The sequence below is a fragment of the Salmo salar genome, chromosome 14 (genome assembly GCF_965601325.2).
Source record: "Salmo salar chromosome 14, fSalSal1, whole genome shotgun sequence".
NCBI lineage: Eukaryota > Metazoa > Chordata > Actinopteri > Salmoniformes > Salmonidae > Salmo > Salmo salar.
Genome location: NC_138304.1, coordinates 78,127,314 through 78,152,656, shown reverse-complemented (window position 1 = coordinate 78,152,656; position 25,343 = coordinate 78,127,314). Strand labels below are relative to the sequence as shown.

At 43.6% G+C, this 25,343-nt stretch overlaps 1 protein-coding gene across 1 annotated transcript in view; it reads left to right on the top strand.

Annotated features, from left to right (window-relative positions):
* The window catches only part of LOC106570222 (RNA polymerase II subunit A C-terminal domain phosphatase), a 116,296-nt gene that overhangs the window by 2,652 nt on the left and 88,301 nt on the right, over positions 1-25,343 (top strand). The window contains exons 6-10 of the mRNA XM_014142316.3: positions 8,237-8,327; positions 9,228-9,394; positions 10,750-11,790; positions 19,775-19,916; positions 20,028-20,246. Coding sequence (XP_013997791.1) covers positions 8,237-8,327; positions 9,228-9,394; positions 10,750-11,790; positions 19,775-19,916; positions 20,028-20,246 — 1,660 coding nt within the window. The remainder of the gene's footprint in view (positions 1-8,236; positions 8,328-9,227; positions 9,395-10,749; positions 11,791-19,774; positions 19,917-20,027; positions 20,247-25,343) is intronic.

The window sequence follows — 25,343 nt, the reverse complement described above, 5'->3', positions numbered from 1 at the left end:
TAATGGAAAAAGTATCAAGAATGCAACAACAACAAAAAAAGACATAAATGCCAAAAGTGTGAGTGCTCAGACGCTAAATGCCAGGTGAATTTAAACACTTAATTATCTAGGATGTCATCCTCTGTAAAATCTCTCTACGGAATGATAGATCTTCGCTTAATGCCTGAGTGCTGTCTGCATTATAGGTGAGAATAGTTTTATTTAAATGTTTGTCTATACACTCCCCAGTTTGAAAAATTAGACACCTAACAAGACTAACAGACATGCCTCAATGTGATTGATCTCAGCATTGGAGGCAAATACTGAGTAGCGCTGTAAGTCTGAGTGGCCACTAGAGGTCAGCATTTACCTTCAGTTTGTGTCTCAAGCGCATTCTGTACTCAGATTCTTCATATCTCACTGGGGCTGCATCCCAATGTCACCCTATATAGTAGGGATGTGCATCTTTCCCTTTCAAGACTATTCGGTATGTACAGTTGAAGTCGGAAGTTTACATACACTTAGGTTGGAGTCATTAAAACTAGTTTTTCAACCACTTCTTGTTAACAAACTATAGTTTTGGCAAGTCTGTTAGGACATCTACTTTGTGCATAACACAAGTAATTTTTCCAACAATTGTTTACAGACAGATTATTTCACTTATAATTCACTGTATCACAATTCCAGTGGGTCAGAAGTTTACATACACTAAGTTGACTGTGCCGTTAAACAGCTTGGAAAATTCCAGAAAATGTCATGGCTTTAGAAGCTTCTGATAGGCTAATTGACATTATTCGAGTCAATTGGAGGTGTACCTGTGGATGTATTTCAAGGCCTACCTTCAAACTCAGTGCCTCTTTGCTTGACATCATGGGAAAATCAAAAGAAATCAGCCAAGACCTCAGAAAGAAAATTGTAGACCTCCACAAGTCTGGTTCATCCTTGGGAGCAATTTCCAAATGCCTGAATGTACCACATTCATCTGTACAAACAATAGCACGCAAGTATAAACACCATGGGACCACGAAGCCGTCATACCGCTCAGGAAGGAGACACATTCTGTCTCCTAGAGATGAATGTACTTAGGTGCAAAAAGTGCAAATCAATCCCAGAACAGCAGCACAGGACCTTGTGAAGATGCTGGAGGAAACGGGTACAAAAGTATCTATATCCACAGTAAAACGAGTCCTATATTGACATAACCTGAAAGGCCGCTCAGTAAGGAAGAAGCCACTGCTCCAAAACCGCCATAAAAAATCCAGACTACGGTTTGCAACTGCACATGGGGACAAAGATCGTAGTTTTTGGAGAAATGTCCTCTGGTCTGATGAAACAAAAATAGAACTGTGCATCATTATGTTTGGAGGAAAAAGGGGGAGGCTTGCAAGCCCAAGAACACCATCCCAACCGTGAAGCACGGGGGTGGCAGCATCATGTTGTGTGGTGCTTTGCTGCAGGAGGGACTGGTGCGCTTCACAAAATAGATGGCGTCATGAGGCAGGAAAATTATGTGGATATATTGAAGCAACATCTCAAGACATCAGTCAGGAAGTGAAAGCTTGGTCGCAAATGGGTCTTTCAAATGGACAATGACCTCAAGCATACTTCCAAAGTTGTGTCAAAATGGCTTAAGGACAACACAGTCAAGGTATTGGAGTGGCCATCACAAAGCCCTGACCTCAATCCTATCAAAAATTTGTGGACAGAACTGAAAAAGCGTGTGCGAGCAAGGAGGCCACCAAACCTGACTCAGTTATAAAATCTCTGTCCGGAGGAATGGGCCAAAATTCACCCAACTTATTGTGGGACGCTTGTGGAAGGCTATCCAAAACGTTTGACCCAAGTTAAACAATTAAAAGGCAATGCTACCAAATACTAATTGAGTGTATGTAAACTTCTGACCCACTGGGAATGTGATGCTGAAATAAATATTCTCTCTACTATTATTCTGACATTTCACATTCTTAAAATAAAGTGGTGATCCTAACTGACATAAGACAGGGAATTTTTACTAGGATTAAATGTCAGGAATTGTGAAACTGAGTTTAAATGTATTTGGCTATGGTGTATGTAAACTTCTGACTTCAACTGTATCTAGATATATGGGCTACGATACATGAATGACTCGGTTTGATTAAAGGAACAAATCGGTTTGATTCGAAGCACTAACATTTTGTTGCATAAACATATATAGATTTCCTAAATTAAAATCTGCTGCTGATGGTGAACATGAGCTGGGCCTCTCTGAGATGGATCTGTCTGAGCTGACCTCTCTCTCTCTCTCTCTCTCTCTGTGAAATATGTATATGGGTGTCTGAGCGGTAAGCCTAACGAAGCCAACCGTAGACTAAAATCAGCGAGGGAAGTCTGGGGAGGTGCATCTGCAACAGCCAAAAGCCGGACACTAATGGTTTTCCAACAGCAAGGCTCAGATCAATATGGAGGTGTCAACATACAGTGCCTTCGGAAAGTATTTTTACCCCTTGACTTTTTTCATATTTTGTTACGTTACAGCCTTATTTTAAAATTGATTCAATTGTTTTCTTTCTTCATCAATCTACACACAATACCCCATAATGACAAAGCAAAAACAGGTTTAGAGATGAAATAAAACACGGAAATATTACATAAGTATTCATACCCTTTCACTCAGTACTTTGTTGAAGCACCTTTGGCAGTGACTACAGCATTGAGTCTTCTTGGATATGATGCTACAAGCTTGGCACACCTGTATTTGGGGAGTTTCTCCCATTTCTTCTCTGCAGATCCTCAAGCTTTGTCAGGTTGGATGGGGAGCGTTGCTGCACAGCAATTTTCAGGTCTCTCCAGAGATGTTCGATTTGGTTTAAGTTCGGTCTCTGGCTGGGCCGCTCAAGGACATTCCAAGACTTGTCCCGAAGCCACTCCTGCATTGTCTTGGTTGTGTTCTTAGGGTTGTTGTCCTGTCTCCCAGTCCCTGCTGCTGAAAAAATCCCCACGGCATGATGCTGCCACCACCATGCTTCACCGTAGGGATGGTCCCAGGTTTCCTCCAGACGTGACGCTTGGCATTCAGTCCAAAAAGTTCAATCTTGGTTTCATCAGACCAGAGAATCTTGTTTTTCATGGTCTGAGAGTCTTTAGGTGCCTTTTGGCAAACTCCAAGCGGGCAGTCATGTGCCTTTTACTGTGGAGTGGTCTGATTGGTAGAGTGCTGCAGAGATGGTTGTCCTTCTGGAAGATTCTCCCATCTCCACAGAGGAACTTTAGAGTTCTTTCAGTGACCATCGGGTTCTTGGTCACCTCCCTGACCAAGGCCCCTCTCTCCCGATTGCTCAGTTTGGCCGGGCGGCCAGCACTAGGAAGAGTCTTGGTGGTTCCAAACTTCTTCCATTTAAGAATGATGGAGGCCACTGTGTTCTCGGGGACCTTCAAGGCTGCAGAAATGTTTTGGTATCCTTCCCCAGATCTGTGCCTCGACACAATCCTGTCTCAGAACTCTACAGACAATTACTTCAACCTCATGGCTTGGTTTTTACCTGACATGCACTGTCAACTGTGGGACCTTGTATAGACAGTTGTGTGTCTTTCCAAATCATGTCCAATCAATTGAATTTACCACAGGTGGACTCCAATCAAGTTGTAAAAACATTTCAAGGATGATCAATGGAAACAGGATGCACCTGATCTCAATTTCAAGGCTCATAGCAAAGGGTCTGAATACTTATGTAAATAAGCTATTCCTGTTTATTTTTAATACATTTGCAAACATTTCTAAAACTGTTTTCGCTTTGTCACTGTGAGGTATTGTGTGTAGATTGCTATTTATAAAAAATAAATAAAATTTAGAATAAGGTTAACTTAACAAAATGTGGAAAAAGTCAAGGGGTCTGAATACTTTCTAAAGGCACTGTAGCTGCTATTGTTCATGAAGGTTTTTCTGTAGAAATAAACTTTTCTATACCTCATATCACACACTCACGAACTGAAAACCTAACGTGTGTTCAATTAATTGGTTAGAGAGAGGTCTGAAATATCACTTTCATTTGTATCCAGAATCGTGGCAAAGTTGGCTCCTGTTTTGTTAGTAATGTATCAATATTTATCTTAGTTATTATTATATAGCACCACTTTGGATTTCACCCCCGTCTCATAATCAAGTGGTTTAGACCGTTTGGAAGTTTTGACAGACTCTGAGTGAGCTTATCTTCCATGCTGTGCGGTTAGCACAAGTGACTGCTGTCCTCGTTATGAAATCATCAACTTTACCCTGTATATTTAAAAATGGACATATACTTATGATTGTTTCAAGTAAAACTATTGCTGATGGTGAACCTGAATAATAAGATGTAATGTGAGCCCCGATCAGCATGTAGACTACCTATAGCCAGATTAATTGTCTCTGGTGGTAGCTTTTATTTCGGGTAAAACACAATTTTTCAACAGCGCATTTCATTAAAAAAAATAACATGGCGAAATACATTGGTTGTCACTCAACTAATAAAGCTTAATATTGCACGAGCCATTCTAAACATTTGAATTCTGATCAAGAATAGGCCTGCCTCTCGTTAATCAGCGTACAAAGCTGCACACAGCGTACAGTTTGACTGATATTGCCTGGGGTCGTTCGTCATGCAAAATGATTTGTAGATCAATGACTGTCAACATAGTTACATTCTTAGTTCGACACAGGTGAGAGGTAATTTGAGCAAAAAAACATTTTGTAACGTTTGAATTGATTTTCGGACTGATGCATGCTACATTTGGGTCGTGTTCCCTCATACCGATGCACTCATATCTTAAAACTTCATTGGGATAGGGGGCAGCATTGGGAAGTTTGGATGAAAAGCGTGCCCAGAGTAAATTGCCTTACTCAGGCCCAGAAGCTATATAATTGGTAGATTTGGATAGAAAACACTTTAAAATTTCCAAAACTGTTAACCTCTCTTGGGCAGCGTCCCACCCACGGTTCACACTTTTCAACAGCCAGTGAAAAATCAGAGCGCCAAATTCAAAACAACAAAATGTCATAATTGAAAGTTCTCAAACATACGACTATTTTACACCATTTTAAAGGTACACTTCTCCTTAATGTAACCACATTGTCCGATTTCAAAAAGGCTTTACGGCAAAAGCATAAAGTTAGATTATCTTAGGACAGGTACAACGAAGAAAAACCACACAGCCATTTTTCATGCAGGAGATGGGTCAAAAATACCAGATATTCAGCTAAAATTAAGCACTAACCTTTGACGATCTTCATCAGATGACACTCCTAGGACTCAATGTTAGACAATACATGTGTGTTTTGTTCGATAAAGTTCATATTTATATCCAAAAACAGCATTTTACATTGGCGCGTGATGTTCCGAAAATATTTTGCCTCCAATACTGCCTGTGAATCAGCACAACAATTTACAAAAATACTCATCATAAACGTTGGTAAAATATTAAACTGTTATTCAAAGAATTATAGATAACCATCTCCTTTATGCAACCGCTGTGACAGATTTCAAAAAAGCTTCACGGGGAAAGCACACTTTGCAATAATCTGAGTACGGCGCTCAGAAAAATACACCAGGCAATACAGACACCTGCCATTTTGGAGTCATCATAAATAGCATTATAAATATTCACTTACCTTTGATCTTCATTAGAAGGCACTTCCAGGAATCCCAGATCCACAATAAATGTTGTTTTGTTCGATAAAGTCCAGAATTTATGTCCAAATACCTCCTTGTTGTTTGCGCGTTCAGTAAGCTACTCCAAATGTAGGAAGCGCGCCCAAAATTTCACGCCGAGTAGTTAAAAGTTCTATTTACGTTCGTTGAAACATGTCAAATGTTGTATAGCATCAATCTTTAGGGCCTTTTTAACACAAATCTTCAATAATATTCCAACCGGACGATTCCAATGTCTTGAAAAACGTTTTGGAACACATACCTCATCACGTGAACGCGCGCCACAAAACTCATGTCATTTTCTGAGTCACCAACTTCCCGGCTTTCTTGTTCGCTCTCTGTTCACTGCAAAAGCCTGAAACTAGGTTCTAAAGACTGTTGACATCTAGTGGAAGCCTTAGGCAGTGCAAAATGAACCCTAAGTCACTGTGTTAGATAGGCAATGACTTGAAAAGATTACAAGAACCAGATTTTTTTTGTTATACTCACAGACATCATTCAAACAGTTTTAGATACTTCAGAGTGTTTTCTATCCAAATCGACTAATAATATGCATATTCTAGTTCCTGGGCCCGAGTAGTAGGCCGTTTTAATTTGGGTATGTTTTTCATCCGGCCGTGAAAATACTGCCCCCTACCCAAGAGAGGTTAAAATAATGTCTGAGTATAACAGAACTCATATGGCAGGCAAAAGCCTGAGAAAAATCCAACCAGGAAGTGGGAAATCTGAGGTTTGAAGTTTTTTTTAAAGTGATTGCCTATCCAATATCCTGTGTCTGTGGGGTCAGATTGCACTTTCTAACGCTTCCAGTAGATGTCAACAGTGTTTAGAAGTTGTTTCAGGCTTGTATTGTGAAAGGGGATCGAATAAGAGCTGTTTCAACAAGTGGTCATGCTGAAAGACATTAGTCTCGCGCGTGGCCGTGACGCTCGTTCTCTTTCCTTTCTAATGACAACGGAATTGTCCGGTTGGAATATTATTGAAGATTTATGATAAAAACATCCTAAAGATTGTGTATATACATCGTTTGACATGTTTCTAAGACCTTTAATGGAACTTCTTTGACTTTTCGTCTGGACTTTGTGTCCGTGCTTTGTGCATTTGGATTACTGGACAAAACGCGTGAACAAAAGGAGGTATTTGGACATAAAGATTAACTTTATTGAACAAAACACACATTTATTGTCTAACATGGAGTCGTGGGAGTGCCATCTGGTGAAGATCATCAAAGGTTAGTGATTCATTTTAACACTATTTCTGACTTTTGTGACACCTCTCCTTCTTTGGAAAATGGCTGTATGGTTTTCTGTGGCTAGGTGCTGACCTAACATAATCGCATGGTGTGCTTTCGCCGTAAAGCCTTTTTGAAATCGGACACTGTTGCTGGATTAACAAGAAGTTTATCTTTAAAATGGTGTATAATACTTGTATGTTTGAGGAATTTTAATTATGAGATTTCTGTTTGAATTTGGTGCCCTGCAATTTCACTGGCTGTTGGCGATGTGGGACGCTCACTTCCCGAACGATCTCGGAGAGGTTAAACATTTGAACATATTGGTGAATAGTTACATCCCTACTATATAGTGCACTACTTTTGACCAGAGCCACGTGGGCCCTGGTTCACTATATAGGAAATAGAGTGCGATTTGGGATTCCTCCTGACTGGTCAGTTTCCAGCCTCTCACAGAGAATAATATAGCCACCTCATACTCAACCTTACTTTTAACCGTATCTCACTTTACATTAAGTTATAATGAAAGGTTGAGCATTTTATTCATCTAAATATCGGCATTTTTGTTATAGAGATGAACATTGGATCTTTTTAAAGTTTGGAGACGATATTTCGCTACCAATTAGAAGTTATTCTATAATGAATGTCAACACTGAATGCTGGAAGCAAATGAATAGTGAGTGTGTAATGTAGTACTTACTTCAGTCTGTGGAGCAGAGAGGTCACTATCTGGTTTCTCCATGTAGATGGGTTTGTGTGCTTTAGTAGACACCCGCCTGCCTGCCCTCTTCTCTGGGGTTTAATAGCAGCCAGGTAACACGGTGTTTGTTGTGAAGTGGGGATGTCGCTGCTCCATCAAAGCCAGGCTTTGTTGTTCCTCCAGACACACATTATTCTGCAGCTTTTAAAGAGGAACTGAGAGGACCCAGCTTGCATTTAGTTCTCATCTCAAAGCTTTGAGGTTTTAATGAAAGCCTACTGGGTATACAGAGATGTGTCACACACGCACAGCGATGCCTGCAGTTCCATTTGAGTTAAAATTGAAGATTTTGTGTAACAAAACATAAAAACGTCCAGATAAAGAAAAACATGAGAATTGTCTCTAAATGGACTCAAAACATGTTAGCCTTGTTGTTGGACAGCTACCCTGTGTAGCGCCAGGCGGCCGGGGAGTAATGGAGATTGGCGGTGTGGCAAAACTGCGCCTTTACTTTGGTGAATACATCCTGCTTTTCCACAGTGCTCTTTTTAAATAGGATGTCTAATGCGGTCTCTCTCTCTTTCTCATGCTCTCGCTCTCTCTCTCTCCTATAATTTATTGAGTCCATTTTTAAGATGTTTTTCTTGTGTGTTTCTGTGACTGTAGGCTTCCTGGACCCTGAGATGAAGCTGTTCTCCCACAGGATTCTGTCCAGAGACGAGTGCATCGACCCCTTCTCCAAGACGGGGAACCTGAGGTCAGACCTGGCTCTCTGTCTGGCAGAGCTGCTAGCACACACTGCTTTATGAAGCCCACGCATTACACTTTGACACATACCAGTAGCATCTTCCGCCAGGACATTTTTAAGAAAAATCTGTCCAATATGAAAAGGACACAGCTGATATGTTATCTTTAATTTAGACACTTTGGAGAAAAGGCATTCATTCAGTCAAGGACAAATTGATTTCCACTCAGCCACTACTGCTGAAGAATTCAACTGAGGGAATTCCTGTAATGATTGGAGCTACCAGACGTGTTGATTAAAACCTGGCATCAGTCAAGTCATCTAAAGTCACTTTGTTGTCTCCACAGACAATACAGCACTGTAAAACTGAGCCATCCAGCTCTAGCATGACAGCGCTATAGATGAGCAGAGGAAATAGCCAATAGCCATGCAGTATTCCTTCTAATCAGTGACTCCTGTTATAGAAGCCTGCTAGAACATCGTTCTCTTATTAAATCAAAGTCCTAATGGTAGAAAATGTGCTTCTTGTATAGTTCAGATAATGATTAGTAAGCGTGACAGACAGAATTAATTTCTACCCTGAAGGGATTCTGAGAGTCCTTCCCAAATGGCACCCTATTCCCTTTATAGTGCGCTACTTTTGACCAGGGCCCATAGGGAATAGGGTTCCATTTGGGATGTAGCCTATGACTGGGAGATGGCGAGAGAGCATAGCATTGTGCTCTGTTACTGTGGGACTTTGTTATTCCCTAAAGACACACTGCCTAGGGTGTTACACGTGTCAGAGGAGAGGGAGTGCCAGTTTCACTTATTTAACTCTTTCTCTCATTCTCGTTCTTTTCTACCTTTACTTTCTCTCCCCCTCTCTATATCTCTCTCCCTCTTTATCTCTCTCTCTCATCTACCCCTAAGGAATCTGTTCCCGTGTGGTGACTCGATGGTATGTATTATAGATGATCGGGAGGACGTGTGGAAGTTTGCTCCCAACCTGATCACTGTGAAGAAGTACATCTACTTCCAGGGCACAGGAGACATCAACGCTCCGCCCGGGTCTAAAGAGGCCCAGCAGGCAAGGAAAGGTACTGTATACAGGGTCTGAAGACAATGAGCTTAACATGGCACAGTGGGCACTGTTTTGAAGTGGTCAATACATGACGCACGGTGATCTATTAAAACAACCCTTTGACTTAGAAAAACAAGCCCTCTGAAAAACACTCCTCACTCCCTTATAAGGGCATTCAGTGTTTTGTCAGTGTTGCACTAAAGAAAAAAACACTACCTTCTAAAAACTGTCGCGTGACCGAAGTTCAGAGAGGAAGAGGTTTGATGGTTACTTCAGGGATGTGATTTCATCCTGGTCCAAATGCAAATGGAGTCTCACTGTTTTGATTTAATTTGCATCAACCGCTGCACCGCTCTCCTGCGTGGCTGACTGCTGCGCCGCTCTCCTGCGTGGCTGAGTGCTGCGCCGCTCTCCTGCGTGGCAGACTGCTGCGCCGCTCTCCTGCGTGGCTGACTGCTGCACCGCAGAGGGAGGGTGAAGCTTTTTAAGAGAAATGGTTGTGATATGTAAATGTTATGATCCACAACAGAAGGGGTGGCAGGGAGGCAAGCGAGTTTTAAGTTTGGTAGTTGTGACGCGTAAAGTTGTTACGATCCTCTCAACACAGCGGTGAGAGGCAGAGAGGCGACTGGGGGACCTCTCTGTGGAAAATAAGGTCCGAATTGAACTTCTAGAACCGTGTCAGGCAAATGATCGTACCCAAATGCCAGGGTTGACCAGAATCCAAAAACGAAATTCATTAATCTGATAAAGATGGAATTAGAGCTACCAAGCCTTAACAGCACCTCTTCATCAACACTGTATTCATACTCCAACACCAAGCCTGGGTAGCCATAATGAGATTGGGTTCATCTGAACCGTGATTCCCTCTCAGGCGTAGTCTCAGGAGGGCGTGGGTTCTTTTCCCTCAGAGAGCCTCTCACAGTGGAGAGCTTTTTTGATTAGCAGTAGAGACAAACAGGACAAGCCACAAACGAGGGAGAGTACTTCTATGGGCTCCCAGGAGAGAATGACACACAGGCTGTTAGATCAATTAGGGAAGTGCTGCTGATTTCCGTGACATCACATGGACAGCTGCCAGACCCATGTATTTATGTATTCCTAAGAGTTTATAGATTACCTGAGAGGATAAAGTGCTGTGAAGAACATTGTTCTCTTGTTGAGGCATGCACCGTAGTTTAAACAGACCATGTTTTCAACGCTGATTCAGTGGCCACAGGTCAACTTGCCTTCATTCGGTTACACCTCCAAAACAACTTCAGTGAAATGTATTCACAGACACCCTCTAGTCTAGTGATTTTAAGTGACAAAATGTCTGCGCATGTGTTTTAATGTGCTAATGGCTCTTCCTGTGGTGTTGCTTTACCCCAGCCGGCAGCCAGGCCAGCCGACCGGCAGAGGCCTCGGAAGCAGCAGTAACGTCAGGGCCTACAGCGGGGCCGTCTGGGGGGTCGTCTGCGTCAGAGGAGCGGAGTAACGGCCGTAAGAATCAGCGGGCTAAAGACCACAACAACGAAGGGAGGGTGGAGTCAACAGTCCCCTCAGCCACTCAGGGAGCAGCAGCCAATGAACGGACTCAACCGGGCGAGGCTGTGGAGGAGGGGCGGGGTCAGGGCGTGGGGGCCGAGGCCAGCATGGCAGCACAGGTGAGCGACAGGACGAATGTGAAAGAGGAGGTGCAAGGAGGGGAGGAGGATGGCAGTAGGACAGTGGGCTCAGGGGAGGAAGATCCTCCTCCAGACCTCCATGAACCCAACAGCAACCTGGACTTTGACCTGTCAAGCGACTCTGACTCTGTTACGTGTAAACCACCCTCATCAGACAGTGAGGGGGAGTACAGCCAGACCAGGAAGTCCAAACAGGTAGGGGCGGAGCAGGCGGCAGTAGAGGAGCCATCAGGCGGTGCTGGAGGAAAGGAAGAGGGGGGTATTAAGCAGAAGAGCACCGGGGAGAACAGCTCCGAGGTAACAGGGGAGACGTCTGTGCTTGTCCTCCCTCCTGAGCAGGAGAACGGGTGCTCAGAACGGAGGGAGGCTCTGACGGAGTCCCAGAACAGTGAACAGTCAGGAGTCACCATGGAGGAGGAGGAGGAAGTGGACAAGGATGACCACCTCATCTACTTACAAGAGGTGTTGGAGCGTATCCATAGGGAATACTATGCCTGCTACAACGCCTTCCTCAGGAAGGAACGCCCAGAGACGCCTGATATCAGGAAGATCGTCCCGGAGCTGAAGGCCCGGAGCCTGGAGGGCACCACCATTGTGTTCTCTGGGCTGTACCCCACCAACTACCCCATGGAGAGAACCAGGGAGAACTACCACGCCAAGGCTCTGGGAGCAAAGATAGGCAAGGGCCTCCTGTTCAGCTCAAAAGACCCTGGCAGAACCACGCACCTCATTGCTGCTAGAGCAGGTGAGTTACTACATACATTGCCTTCAGAAAGTATTCACACACCTTGACTTTTTCCACATTTTGTTGTGTTACAGCCTGAATTTAAAATTGACTATATTGAGATTTTGTCTCACTGGCCTACACACAAAACCCCATAATGTCATAGTGGAATTATGTTTTTAGACATTTTTAAAAAATTAATAGAAAATGACAAGCTGAAATGTGTTGAGTCAGTAAGTATTCAACCCCTTTGTTATGGCAAGCCTAAATAAGTTCAGGAGTAAAAATGTGCTTAACAAGTCACATAAGTTGCATGGACTCACTCTGTGTGCAATAATATTGTTTAACATAGTTTATGAATGACTACCTCATCTCTGTACCCCACACATACAATTATCTGTAATGTCCCTTAGTCGAGCAGTGAATTTCAAACACAGATTCAACCACAAAGACCAGGGATGTTATCCAATGCCTTGGGTAAAAAAATATCCCTTTGAGCATGGTGAAGTTATTTATTACACTTTGGATGGTGTATCAATACACCAGTCACAAATATACAGGTGTCCTCCATCTTCTTTTTAAGTAGGGAGCCAATTAGCTTTCAGCACTTTGATTTCCATGACCGATCAACTTGATTTCTCATGGCTCTCTCTTGTCCCTCTGCGGTAGACATATGGTGAGCAATGTGTTTGGAACATCAAATTACAATAAAATCACAATACATACGGAATCGCAATACTTAGCGTATCGGCACCAAAGTATCGTGATAATACCATATCGTGAGGTCCCTGGCAATTCCCAGCCCTACTGGTTATGCCGTTGTTAATGGAAGTCTGAGTGGTGAGGTAAAACTACGGTCTGAACACCACACACATGGATGAAATAATTACTCTGTCAACACAGGGAGAATCTCAATTGCATTCTTCTCGCGTCCTCGTTCCTCACCTCCTCAAAGCCCATTGGAGGAGAAGGTCAGAGAGGATGGATTTTTCTGGATCTTCCTCGTAGCCTGTTGATCCAGCAGGTCAGAGCAGCACTATAGGGCCAGCATGGTCTGACTCATTACATCCATAATGACATGATGATCACCTCTCAAATGCATCAGTCTGACCCCAGTTCACGCCTCAAACACATAAGAGCCTGTCCCCATGGTCCATAATCCTCTCAATCACATCAACTATCCCATTTTTACCGGTTTCCAGTTCACTGGTCCAGGTCATTTCGAACGTCTGTTTATGCGGTTGTTAATTGCTCGTTTGGCAGAATAAAACAGTTGGCTCATTCACAATCATTATCAGATACTGACTGGACTACTGAGAGAGAGAGGACCTGTGTACTCTCTGCCAGGGTGCTAGGTCTCTGTCTGTTTCATTGGGTCCTGAGACCAAACGAACTAGAGAAGAGCAGAAAAAGCACCATCCAAACAGCCTGAAGCGTTATGTTTTCACTTGAAAGTCAAGTGATTTTCCTTCCCAAAGTAAATAACCATTTGCAAAGGAAAAAGCTGCAAACAGCATTGCAATTGTCTTTGTTAATAAGAAACATCAGGAAGAAGAGTACAGTATAATGGTTGTTGCTGACGGAGTTAAATCACAATTAAACAAGGCAACAGTTAACATGTCATCCCCCATGAATGATGCATTGTCCCCCTTAGGCCAATTGAGATCGTGTGTGACTGACACTTCAGTTCGTTACTATAGGTCCCACCTCGGGCCAATCAGTTTCATTTTGTTAATGCCGGTTCTCTATTGCAAGACGGGTCATTCACCCATCTTTCGTCAAAATAAAGCCAGTGCTATCTGCGATATTTTGTGTGACGAACGTACTAACTGACAGAGACAGGTCCACTGTACCCTCCCCAATTTTCATCGCAATACATCGACATAATAGACCAGTGGAAGGCAGCCCTGGATTACCGCAGGCATTTCAGGGTTTTGATTTAACCTGGAAGACCAGGTGTGTTGAATTTAGTCAATCACTGAGCTGATCAATTAGCTCAGTTGGTCAGGTATGGTGCCTAGTTGGGACATCATCCTGCAGTCCCTACGGCACTCCTCCGTGAACAGTGTTGCCTACCTCTGTACCAGGCTATTGATCCCATCAGGCATGGATGCTTACATTGATTTAGACAGGGGTCCTGAAATGCTCTGACTGAAAAACATAAACTAAAAGATATTTAACACAGTCGGTGTTCCAATTCATCCCAAAGGTGTTCGATGGGGTTGAGGTCAGGGCTCTGTGCAGGCCAGTGAAGTTCTTTCACAAAGATCTCGACAAACCATTTCTGTATGGACCTCGCTTTGTGCACAGGGGCATTGTCATGCTGAAACAGGAAAGGGCCTTCCCAAACTGTTGCCACACTGTTGGAAGCACAGAATCATCTACAATGTCATTGTATGCTGTAGTATTACGATTTCCCTTCACTGGAACTCAGGGGCCTATCCCGAACCATGAAAAACAACCCCAGACCATTATTCCTCCTCCACCAAACTTTAGAGTTCGCACTATGCATTAGGGCAGGTAGCGTTCTCCTGGATTCCGCCAAATTCATCCGTCGGACTGCCAGAATTTGAAGTGTGATTCATCACTCCAGAGACTGCGTTTCCACAGCTCCAGAGTCCAATGGCGGTGGACTTTACACCACTCCAGCCGACGCTTGGCATTGCGCATGGTGATCTTAGGCTTGTGGGCTGCTGCTCGGCCATGGAAACCCATTTCGTGAAGCTCTCTACAAACCCTTCTTGTGCTGACGTTGCTTCCAGAGGCAGTTTGGAACTCGGTAGTGAGTGTTGCAACCGAGGACAGACGATTTTTACGTGCTTCAGCACTTGGCGGTCCCGTTCTGTGAGCTTGTCTGGCCTACCACTTCGCAGCTGAGCAGTTGTTGCTCCTAGACGTTTCTATTTCACAATAACAGCACTTACAGTTGACTGGGCTGCTCTTGCAGGGCAGAAATTTGACGAATTTACTTGTTGGAAAGGTGGCAACCTATAACAGTGCCACTTTGAAAGTCACTTAATGTACAGGCCATTCTACTGTCAATGTTTGTCTCTGGAGATTACATGGCTGTGTGCTTGATTTTATACACCTGTCAGCAACGAGTGTGGCTGAAGGGGTGTCCACATCCTTTTGGCTATGTAGTGAATGTACTGAATTTCGTGACTTTAGGTCAAACGGGCTGAGGGGCATGACCTTTCAAAGTTAGGATTTTCATTCTCTTGTTATAGAGCCACCATCTGGTCGATGTGTAATTTTGTAAAGGCCGGATCTATGGCAAGACATATGATTCACCCAAGTTTTGTCAAAATCATGCCAATGCTGTCTGAAATATCGCGTAGGAAAAACATACGAATGTACTAATGTACTGAGACCAGATCCACAGTCATCGTGGGGGACAATTGTGGTTGGAAACTAATTCAACAGTGTTCCGTTAAGGTATCAGGTTTCTAATGGGGAAGGCAGGGATGTGTCCCAAATGGCACCCTATTCCCTTTATAGTACACTACATTTGACCAGAGCCCTATGGCCCCATTTGGGACGCAGGCCATGTCGGGAAGAAACAGGCTGGAGTAGGAGGAGAAAAGATAATGGCCCTTCTAACTGTTCCAGTGACATCATCTGCTCAACACTTTCAACCTCAACATCTAGCAGAGAGAAGGGTTTTAATGGGATGGCGAAGTGATATTATGTTTTCTCTCTGTTCCTCCCTATTAGCCTAGTAAACAGGCTAGAAGACTCTCTCCTCCATCACTGTAAATCCAGATTCTCTAGAGAGCTGAACCATCCTCAATATTAGGCCTACTTAAGTGATGAAACAGAGAGCCATATATCCTATAGTACATATTCTCTCCTGAATTTAATCCATTAAAGAAATCCAAACAGAGACTAGCCTAAACTGTTTCTGAATTGCTTTTCTCATCTTTAGCTTTCGCATATTCCGGTCCCTAATGGGTGTAGAGGATATCATGCTTTGCTATTAGAGACATTGCGCTGTCGTTTGGATTGTAAGATGGATTCTAGTGAAACGGATCATCAGACTGAGGGTCTATGGCTATTGAATCTGTACGTGGCTAGTTGTGGCTTGCACAGTGAAGCCCCACAGTGACCAAGTAGGCTGTACAATTACCAAGTATTACTGATTTTGATGAACACGTACAACTATAAGACAGACACCATTAGCTTGTCGCTGTTCCATTTAAAATTCTGCCGCTTTGTAGCCGTGATTTCAATTTGGTCTCGCAAAGCACTTTGCTGGCGTTCAATCAAATGGCACTGTCAGAGTTCCTACTGACTGAAATGAGGTCTGGTTTGAATTGCTAACATGACCCATTCTTCTAAAGATAGAAGACCATTACCAGTCTTCTCTTTTCAGTTATAAAGGGGTGAAGATTCCATTAACAAGACAAGCATGGACAATGAATACAACTGTGTTCTTAGATTCTCCCGTAACATTCATGTACTTTAGGATGGGAGACTGGTTTCACATTTCGAGTATGCAGAGTGGCAGACATCCCTTTTCAGTGCCATTTTTAAACGGAAATCACACAGGCACCTCTCTTCAGCCATTAGAGACACGTGGACGGTCTGAGAGACGCAGGCTTTATAGGGTCACCTGACATTCCAAATGTCACAAGTACCTTCTTCCTGCTCTTGGAAACCCATTGACTTCAGTGATGCTACTCTGAAAGAGGAGCAGGGAACAATTGTCTGGCTGTGCCAAACAGATGATTACTTCCCTTCCATCTTTCAGAGTAGCATCATTGAAGTATGTGGGGCTGACTGTCTGACTGGTTGGCTGTCTGACTGGTTGGCTGTCTGACTGGTTGGCTGTCTGACTGGCAGGCGAACGTCATGTCTCTAAAGGAAGGCGCAACAATAGCCCAGCGTGATGCTGTTTCTCATCCAATCCAACGTGCCCTCAGACAGCAGGCAGCGTTGTCGTGGAACTGGCTCTCTCTGAGCTTCACTTTGCAATCAACGGTCCGTGGTCTGTATGTCAGAACCGGACAAAATCAACCACGGAGAAAAGGAAAATGGGAGAGAGAAGGACCACTTAACGGCACAGCAGCATACAGGGCCCCACTTCATGTGAAGAGGCAATGTTAAGAAGCAGCCATTGTGTGGGCTGTCGGTACAAGAGCATAAGACAGTCTGGCATTCATTGTACTGAGATTTATATAGCTTCTTGATTAGGTGATTGGTTATTTTATTTGCATCTTAAGACAAGTCTGGTGGTCAATGGTCAGGACCACCATGCCATGAAACTCCACAGTCCTGAGTCTCCCCGGTTCTCTCAGCATCTCATTTTTATTCTCTCGTTCAAGTGGACAAAGCCACAGGGCCAGTATGTCAGCACTGTAGACAGCAGTGAGATTAATAGCCTTCACATGGTTGTTACTCTCCATCACGCTGACATGCGGCTGATCAATACCTGTCTGTCTGAATAGCCTACATGTCTGTCTCTGCTGGAGAGAGGGGACATCTGACTCACCACTCAGGTAGCGCTGGGAGGCAGGCGGGGCTGGGAGGAGTGCTCTGGAGCAGCCAGCTGAGAGCACGCACAGCATGAATAGAAAAGCACTGCTGGTGGCCTATGGGAAATGGTTTCTTTTATGGTGATTTAAAAAGAGAATATGGGGGGGGGGTTCGGGCTCACTTGGGATGACAATGTCTTATAGTGATTGTCTAGAAGGTCTATGTCCCTAGAGTTGAAAATGTGTGATAGCAGTGCAGCGATGGCAGCTTTGTGTTCTCACTCTTTCTTTCATCCCTCCATCCCATTCATTTTCCCCATAGGGATATTCCCATATGACAATGTCATTATACAACAAGTAGTTGCTCTCTTACAGTGCCTTCAGAGTATTCGCCCCCTTTTACTTTTTCCACATTTTGTTGTTATAGCCTGAATTAATTTGTTTCACTCATCTACACACAATAACCCATAATGTCAAAGTGGAATTATGTTTTAAAAATGAAAAGCTGAAATGTCTTGAGTCAATAAGTATTCAAACCCTTTGTTACGGCAAGCCTAAAGTTCAGGAGGAAAAGTGTGCTTAACAAATCGCATAATAATTTGCGTATTGGTTAACGTGATTTTTGATTTTCTACCCCATCTCTGTACCCCATACATACAATTATCTGTAAGGTCCCTGAATTGAGAAGTGAATTTCAAGAACCCATTCAAACACAAAGACCAGGGAAAGAAGGGCACTTATTAGTAGATTTATAAAAAAAGCAGAATATACCTTTGAGCATGGTTATTAAGCAAGTTATTAATTACAATTTGGATGTTGTATCAATACGCCCATTCACAACAAAGATACAGGCGTCCTTCCTAACTCAGTTGCCAGAGAGGAAGGAAACTGCTCAGGGATTTCACCATGAGGTCAATAGTGATTTTAAAACAGAGTTTAATGGCTGTGATATGACAACTGAGGATGGATCAACAACATTGTAGTTACTCCACAATACTAACCTAAATGACAGAGTGAAACGAAGGAAGCCTGTACAAAAATATTCCAAAACATGCATCCTGTTAGCAACAAGGTACTTTTATATACTGCAACAACATAAAAATGGATACAAAGCATTATGTTTGGAGCGAATCCCAGAGGAAAACCCTGGTTCAATCTGCTTTCCCATAGACACTGCGAGATGAATTCACCTTTCAGCAGGACAATAACCTAAAACACAAGGCCAAATGTACACTGGAGTTGCTTGTCAAGAAGACATTGAATGTTCCTGAGTGGCCTAGTTAAACTTCTCAAACAACATTTAAAATGTATCAGGGTTTCCTTTTTAAAGCAATTTAGACAGGCAATTCTGATATGTCAAAGTTCTGTTGACCTGAACATTCTGGAAATGTCTGACGGATAGCTGTGAATATAAGCTTTCCAATGATACATGATCAAAGGGTATATGTGACCAGTAACTTGTTTTACTGACATTGTTTGTCATATTGTAAAATCCCTATGGGGGGAAAAGAGTGGGCTGGAGGGATGAAGCTGCCATTGCTGCACTTCTATAGCACGTTTTCCAACTCTGGGGACAAAGACCAAGTGAGCTCGACTGCCCAAATTGTGGCGTCCGGTTCACAGACTAATGTATTAGCTTCCTTTTTATATATATATTTTTTTATTTTCAGTCATCTCAAATTTCAGCATTGTCAGTCAGATCATATTCAGAGGATTTGTCTGGCCGCTGTTGCAGTGCAGTCTCAGGGCTAACCTCTTGTTCTGGATCCCTGGCTTGTAGCTAGCTACAGTCAGAACAGAAGAAACCTGTTTCAGACGCATCAGATACATATGGGGAGAAAATATGGCCAAAAATGAAAGACTGTTGATGTGCAGAGCACGGTCAGTACTTGTTGCCGTGAGATGGGCTAACCTTGTGTTAATTAGGTACGGTGTTCTGATGAGGTACGCTGCTGCTCTTAGATGCAGTTCTGTGTGTCAGACATCAATAGCCCCAAGTCAAATGGAAATTGCTGCTCCCAGCCCTCGTCTGAACTTAGGTAATGCCAATTAAACAGAAACTGATTGTCAATGGAACCTAATGCATTGGTGGAAAATGAAATGCTTCAGGACAATTGTTAATTGGCTTTGAATGTATGATGGAGGCTACAGCCGAAAGTTGGTTTTAACAATAAAATCAACTTCCATTGTCATCCGAGAGTTGCTGGATATTTCTCTCTTCAGTTTGCTCTCTCTGGATCGAATCCCCAGCTGACAAGGTAAAAATCTGTCGTTCTGCCCCTGAGTAAAGCAGCTAACCCGCTGTTCCCCGGGCGCCGAAGACTTGGATATCAATTATGGCAGCCCCCCGCACCTCTCTGATTCAGAGGGGTTGGGTTAAATGTTGAACGCATTCAGTTGACAACTGACTAGGTATCCCCCTTTCCTTTTATTTATGCAGCTTGGTTGTTAAGAGTGGTATCTAACGACAGACAGTTAATTCCTCTTCTTGATTGGTTGATTGATCCTAGCTATCCCCGTCTCTCTCCCAGGTACAGAGAAGGTGCGTCAGGCCCAAGGCTGTAAACGTCTCTATGTGGTGAATCCTGATTGGCTGTGGGGATGTCTGGAGCGCTGGGAAAGGGTGGATGAATCACTGTATCCACTGAAGGAGGACTACACCAAGACCCAACGGTATACATACACACACACACACACACACACACACACACACACACACACAGTCACAACAGTACACACACACTTGCACATTTTATCTGATGGTGTTTCTCTGTCTGTCTTTAGGAGCAACAGTCCAGCCACGTTCCCTGACCACCAAGGGTCCTTCCAGAACCCCCTGTTCCCCCCTGCCCCCCTCCACCTCCCCCCTCCAGCTGCCCCTGAGGTGCGGACGTACGACCCGGTCACGGGGAAGCTGATTCGCCGCGGGCTTCAGGTCTCCAGACCACCATCTTACCTCCAGGCCTCCATATCTGCTGCCCACGGTGACCAGACATCCCTGAGGTACTGACTTGGCTATTCAAACATGTTCTCAACTGTGCATGACGTGTACTTTTTTGACTTTGTAACAAAGTGCACGTATAACATTCAGATATGTCCTCTTCTTCTGTGGTACTCCTTCAGATGTATTGATATCTGAGATAGATGGTTGGCTTTTCAGTGCTTCTAAGTACCTGGTAAGCAGCTCCTCCTAAGTCCTCTTGCCCCCCCCCCCCACCCTCATACCTAGATGAGCAGGGACACCTGGTCTCGTACCAGTTCTGGAACGCAGCTTGTGTCTGACCTGTCTATCCTGTCTGCTCTGATGGCTGCTATTAGAGGTCGACCGATTATGATTTTAACACCGATACCGATTATTGGAGGACCAAAAGGGCCTATACCGATTAATCGGCCGAATGTTTTACTTTTTTAATTGTTTTATTATTTTTCTATTTGTAATAATGACAATTACAACAATACTGAATGAACACTTATTTTAACTTAATATAATACATCAATAAAATCAATTTAGCCTCAAATAAATAATGAAACATGTTCAATTTGGTTTAAATAATGCAAAAACAAAGTGTTGGAGAAGAAAGTAAATGTGCATTATGTGCCATGTAAGAAAGCTAACGTTTAAGTTCCTTGCTCAGAACATGAGAACATATGAAAGCTGGTGGTTCCTTTTAACATGAGTCTTCAATATTCCCAGGTAAGAAGTTTTAGGTTGTAGTTATTATAGGAATTATAGGACTATTTCCCTCTCTCTATGATTTGTATTTCATATACCTTTGACTATTGGATGTTCTTATCGGCACTTTAGTATTGCCAGTGTAACAGTATAGCTTCCGTCCCTCTCCTCGCTCCTACCTGGGCTCAAACCAGGAACACATCGACAACAGCCACCCTCGAAGCAGCGTTACCCATGTAGAGAAAGGGGAACAACTACTCCAAGTCTCAGAGCGAGTGACGTTTGAAACGCCATTAGCGCGCACCCGGCTAACTAGCTAGCCATTTCACATCGGTTACACCAGCCTCATCTTGGGAGTTGACAGGCTTGAAGTCATAAACAGCGCAATGCATTGCGAAGAGCTGCTGGCAAAATGCAGTAAAGTGCTGTTTTGAATGAATGCTTACGAGCCTGCTGGTGCCTACCACCGCTCAGTCAGACTGCTCTATCAAATCATAGACTTAATTATAACATAATAACACAGAAACACGAGCCTTAGTTTCCGGATTCGACCATATTAATGACCTATCACGTTTATTCTTTCAGTGAAATATGGAACCGTTCCGTGTTTTATCTAACGGGTGGCATCCATAAGTCTAAATATTCCTGTTACATTGCACAACCTTTAATGTTATGTCATAATTACATACATTTCTGGCAAATTAGTTCGCAATGAGCCAGGTCGGCCCAAACTGCTGCATATACCCTGACTCTGTTGCAAGAGAAGTGAACATTTTCCCTAGTTAAAAGAAATTCATGTTAGCAGGCAATATTAACTAAATATGCAGGTTTAAAAATATATACGTGTGTATTGATTTTAAGAAAGACATTGATGTTTATGGTTAGGTACAAGTTGGAGCAACCTTTTTCGCGAATGCGCACCGCATCGATTCTATGCAACGTAGGACAGGCTAGATAAACTAGAAATATCATCAACCATGTGTAATTAACTAGTGATTATGATTGATTGATTGTTTTTTATAAGATAAGTTTAATGCTAGCTAGCAACTTACCTTGGCTTCTTACTGCATTCGCGTAACAGGCAGGCTCCTCGTGGAGTGTAAAGCAGGTGGTTAGAGCGTTGGACTAGTAAGGTTGCAAGATTGAATCCCCAAGCTGACAAGGTAAAAATCTGTCCTTCTGCCCCTGAACAAGGCAGTTAACCCACCGTTCCTAGGCCATCATTGAAAATAAGAATGTGTTCTTAACTGACTTTCCTAGTTAAAAAATATTTATAAAAAGAAGATATTTTTTTTTAATCGGCAAATCGGTGGCCAAAAATACCGACTGTTAGGAAAACTTGAAATCGGCCCTAATTAATCGGTCGACCTCTAGCTGCTATAGGGCGGCAGGTAGCCTAGCAGTTAAGAGTGAATACCTGAGCCGACTAGGTAAATAATCTGTCGACATCTACTTGAGCAAGACACTTAAACCTAATTGCTCCTGTAAGTCGCTCTGGATAAGAGCTTCTGCTAAATGACTGAAATGGAAATGTATTGCCTCACCTTTTAGTAGACACCGGCCCTGTAGACAGAAGACCACTGAAAACCCTGGCAATGCTTACAGCTGTAACGTAGAGAACAGTGTCTGGCCTGTTAATCATATTTCTATTTGGAGGCCGGAGACAACCTGTCTGTCTAGCAGCAGAGCAGCAGGCGTTTAGGCGGCTCCCCGACCGACCTGGCCATGCTCCCTCTGAGCTCTGACCCAATCATTTAGAGCTGTGTCGAAAGTGAGAATATATTGTCTGCTAGAGGGAGAAGTGCCTGTTCAGCACTGCAACTCTGGAGATGCATGTATATTTCTATATCTAATGCCCTGGTCTGAGAGGCCTATGTGCTATGTGCGGCCTTTCCCTTCTTGTGCCAAATTGGATTTTCTCCGAGAATCCATCTATACATTAATCTCAGGCTCTAAATAAAAATCTGAGCATCGTAAAGTCAGGCGGGCGTTGGCAGCTTTGGGATTGTTCTCCTGGAATGAAATGATTAGCCGATTTTGCTGCTGGAATTTCTGCCTGTTCACTCTGCTCTATAGCTAGAGGTGAAGATGAATTAGCATGTTAATGCTGGAATGGAGGAGATTAAACGCTGGGGCTGTGACGAATGTGACGGGAAACGGCTCGTAAGTCAGCAAGCAGCCACAAGAAGTTGTAGTTGTATTAACTGAGTTCTACTTCCCAGTCCAACGTGATGGGTTTATTACTTGCGGTGTTTGCACGTGATTCTGTTTTCAGTAGTGTAGGAAGCTTCTTTACCCAGAGTTTGTCGAGATTCAGTCTCTCATGTTAGAAAACCCTCTGTCCTTCCTATGTGAGTCACCAAAAGCATCTGTCACACCTCAATTGCCAGGTACAAAAGGGTTAACATCCTAGGCTTGGTGTTGATGATTTCTTTTTGAGCTGGCTCAAAATGTTGTGAAAAATGTTTTGTCTCTAAATTGTCTGGCATCTGTTTACCGGACGATATCTGCCAGTGGCTACATAACTTCCTGCTTTCAGCCAGATACTTGTGTGTATGTGGACACCCCATCAAATGAATGGATGTTGCTGACAGGTGTATAAAATCGAGCACACAGCCATGCAATCATGACACACATTGTCAGTAGAATGGCCTTACAGAAGAGCTCAGTGACTTTCAACATGGCACCGTCATAGGATGCCACCTTTCCAACAACTGTTTGTCAAATTTCTGCCCTGATAGAGCTGCCCCGGTCAACTGTGCTTTTGTTGTGAAGTGGAAACGTCTAGGAGCAACAACAGCTCAGCCACGAAGTGGTAGGCCACACAAACTCACAGAACGGGCCACTGAGTGCTGAACCCTGTACCATGTAAAAATTGTCTGTCCTCGGTTGCAACACTCCTTACAGAGTTCCAAACTGCCTCTGGAAACAACATCAGGACAACAGTTGTTCGTCGGGAGCTTCATGAAATGGGTTTCCATGGCCAAGCAGCCACACACAAACCTAAGATCACCATGCGCAATACCAAGCGTCGGCTGTAGAGGTGTAAAGCTCGCCGCCATTGGACCCTGGAGCAGTGGAAACACCTTCTCTGGAGTGTTGAATCATGCTTCCTCATCTTGCAGTTCGACGGACGAATCTTGGTTTGGCGGATGCCAGGTGAAAGCTACCTGCCCAACTGCATAGTGCAAACTGTAAAGTTTGGTGGAGGAAGAATAATGGTCTGGGTCTGTTTTTCATGTTTCGGGCTAGGTCTCTTTGTTCCAGTAAAGGGAAATCTTAACGCTACAGCATACAATGACATTCTGTGCGTTCACATTCTGTGATTCTGTGCTTCCAACTTTGTGGCATCAGTTTGGGGAAGGCCCTTTCCTTTTTCAGCATGACAATGCCCCCGTGCACAAAGCGAGCTCCATACAGAAATGGTTTGTCGAGATCGGTGTGGCAGAACTTGACTGGCCTGCACAGAGCCCTGACCTCAGCCCCATCAAACACCTTTGGGCTGAATTGGAACGCTGACTGCGATCCAGGCCTAATCGCCCAACATCAGTGCCTGACCTCACTAATGCTCTTGTGGCTGAATGGAAGCAAGTCCCCAGCAGCATTGTTCCGACATCTAGTGGAAAGCCTTCCCAGAAGAGTGGAGGCTGTTATAGCAGCAAAGGGGGGACCGACTCCATATGAATGCCCATGATTTTAGAATGAGATGTTCAACGAGCAGGTGTCCACACACTTTTGGTCATGTAGTGTATGTCATGTTATTAACATCACAATGACGCTTCGCAGCAGAGCATGGTGAGCCACACGGAGGAATAGTTTTGGACACACACACACACACACACACACACACACACACACACACACACACAGTGAGGCAGAAAGCTGAGTTTTAGAGTGGAATCATCACATGAAGCTCCTCGCCAAATTGGAGACCGCCAGGAGGAAGTGCTGCCGCCTGCAGTGCATCCTGGGTGATGTGGAGTGTCATTCACCTCTTAATTTCTCAATACTTACTTTCTCAGTTTCTGAGAAACATTCCTCTACATCACCACTCAGAGGGCCCAGCCAGTCTCACTTGTTTATCCTCAACTAGATACACCCCTGTTCTCAATGAGGTCCTCTAACATGATAGTTGTGAGACGTGCCAGTCTTCCTAAAGAGCAATTATTTTTTTTAAAGCCCGACTGGTGTTTCTTTTGGGGTCGGATTCCTATTTTTGCGAGGTACTCAAACTTACCGATATCTGCCAATCCGATGTTTTACTGCGGGGAAATTAAAAAGCATACTTTTCCCACACCGAATTCTCATAAGCTGCCATCCAAAAGTGCAATTGTCCAGTAACTATGCTTCAAATGTTGATTTCATACATTGTGACAATAATGACACATCATGATTATGGCCACTAGTGTTCAGAGCCGCATGAGATT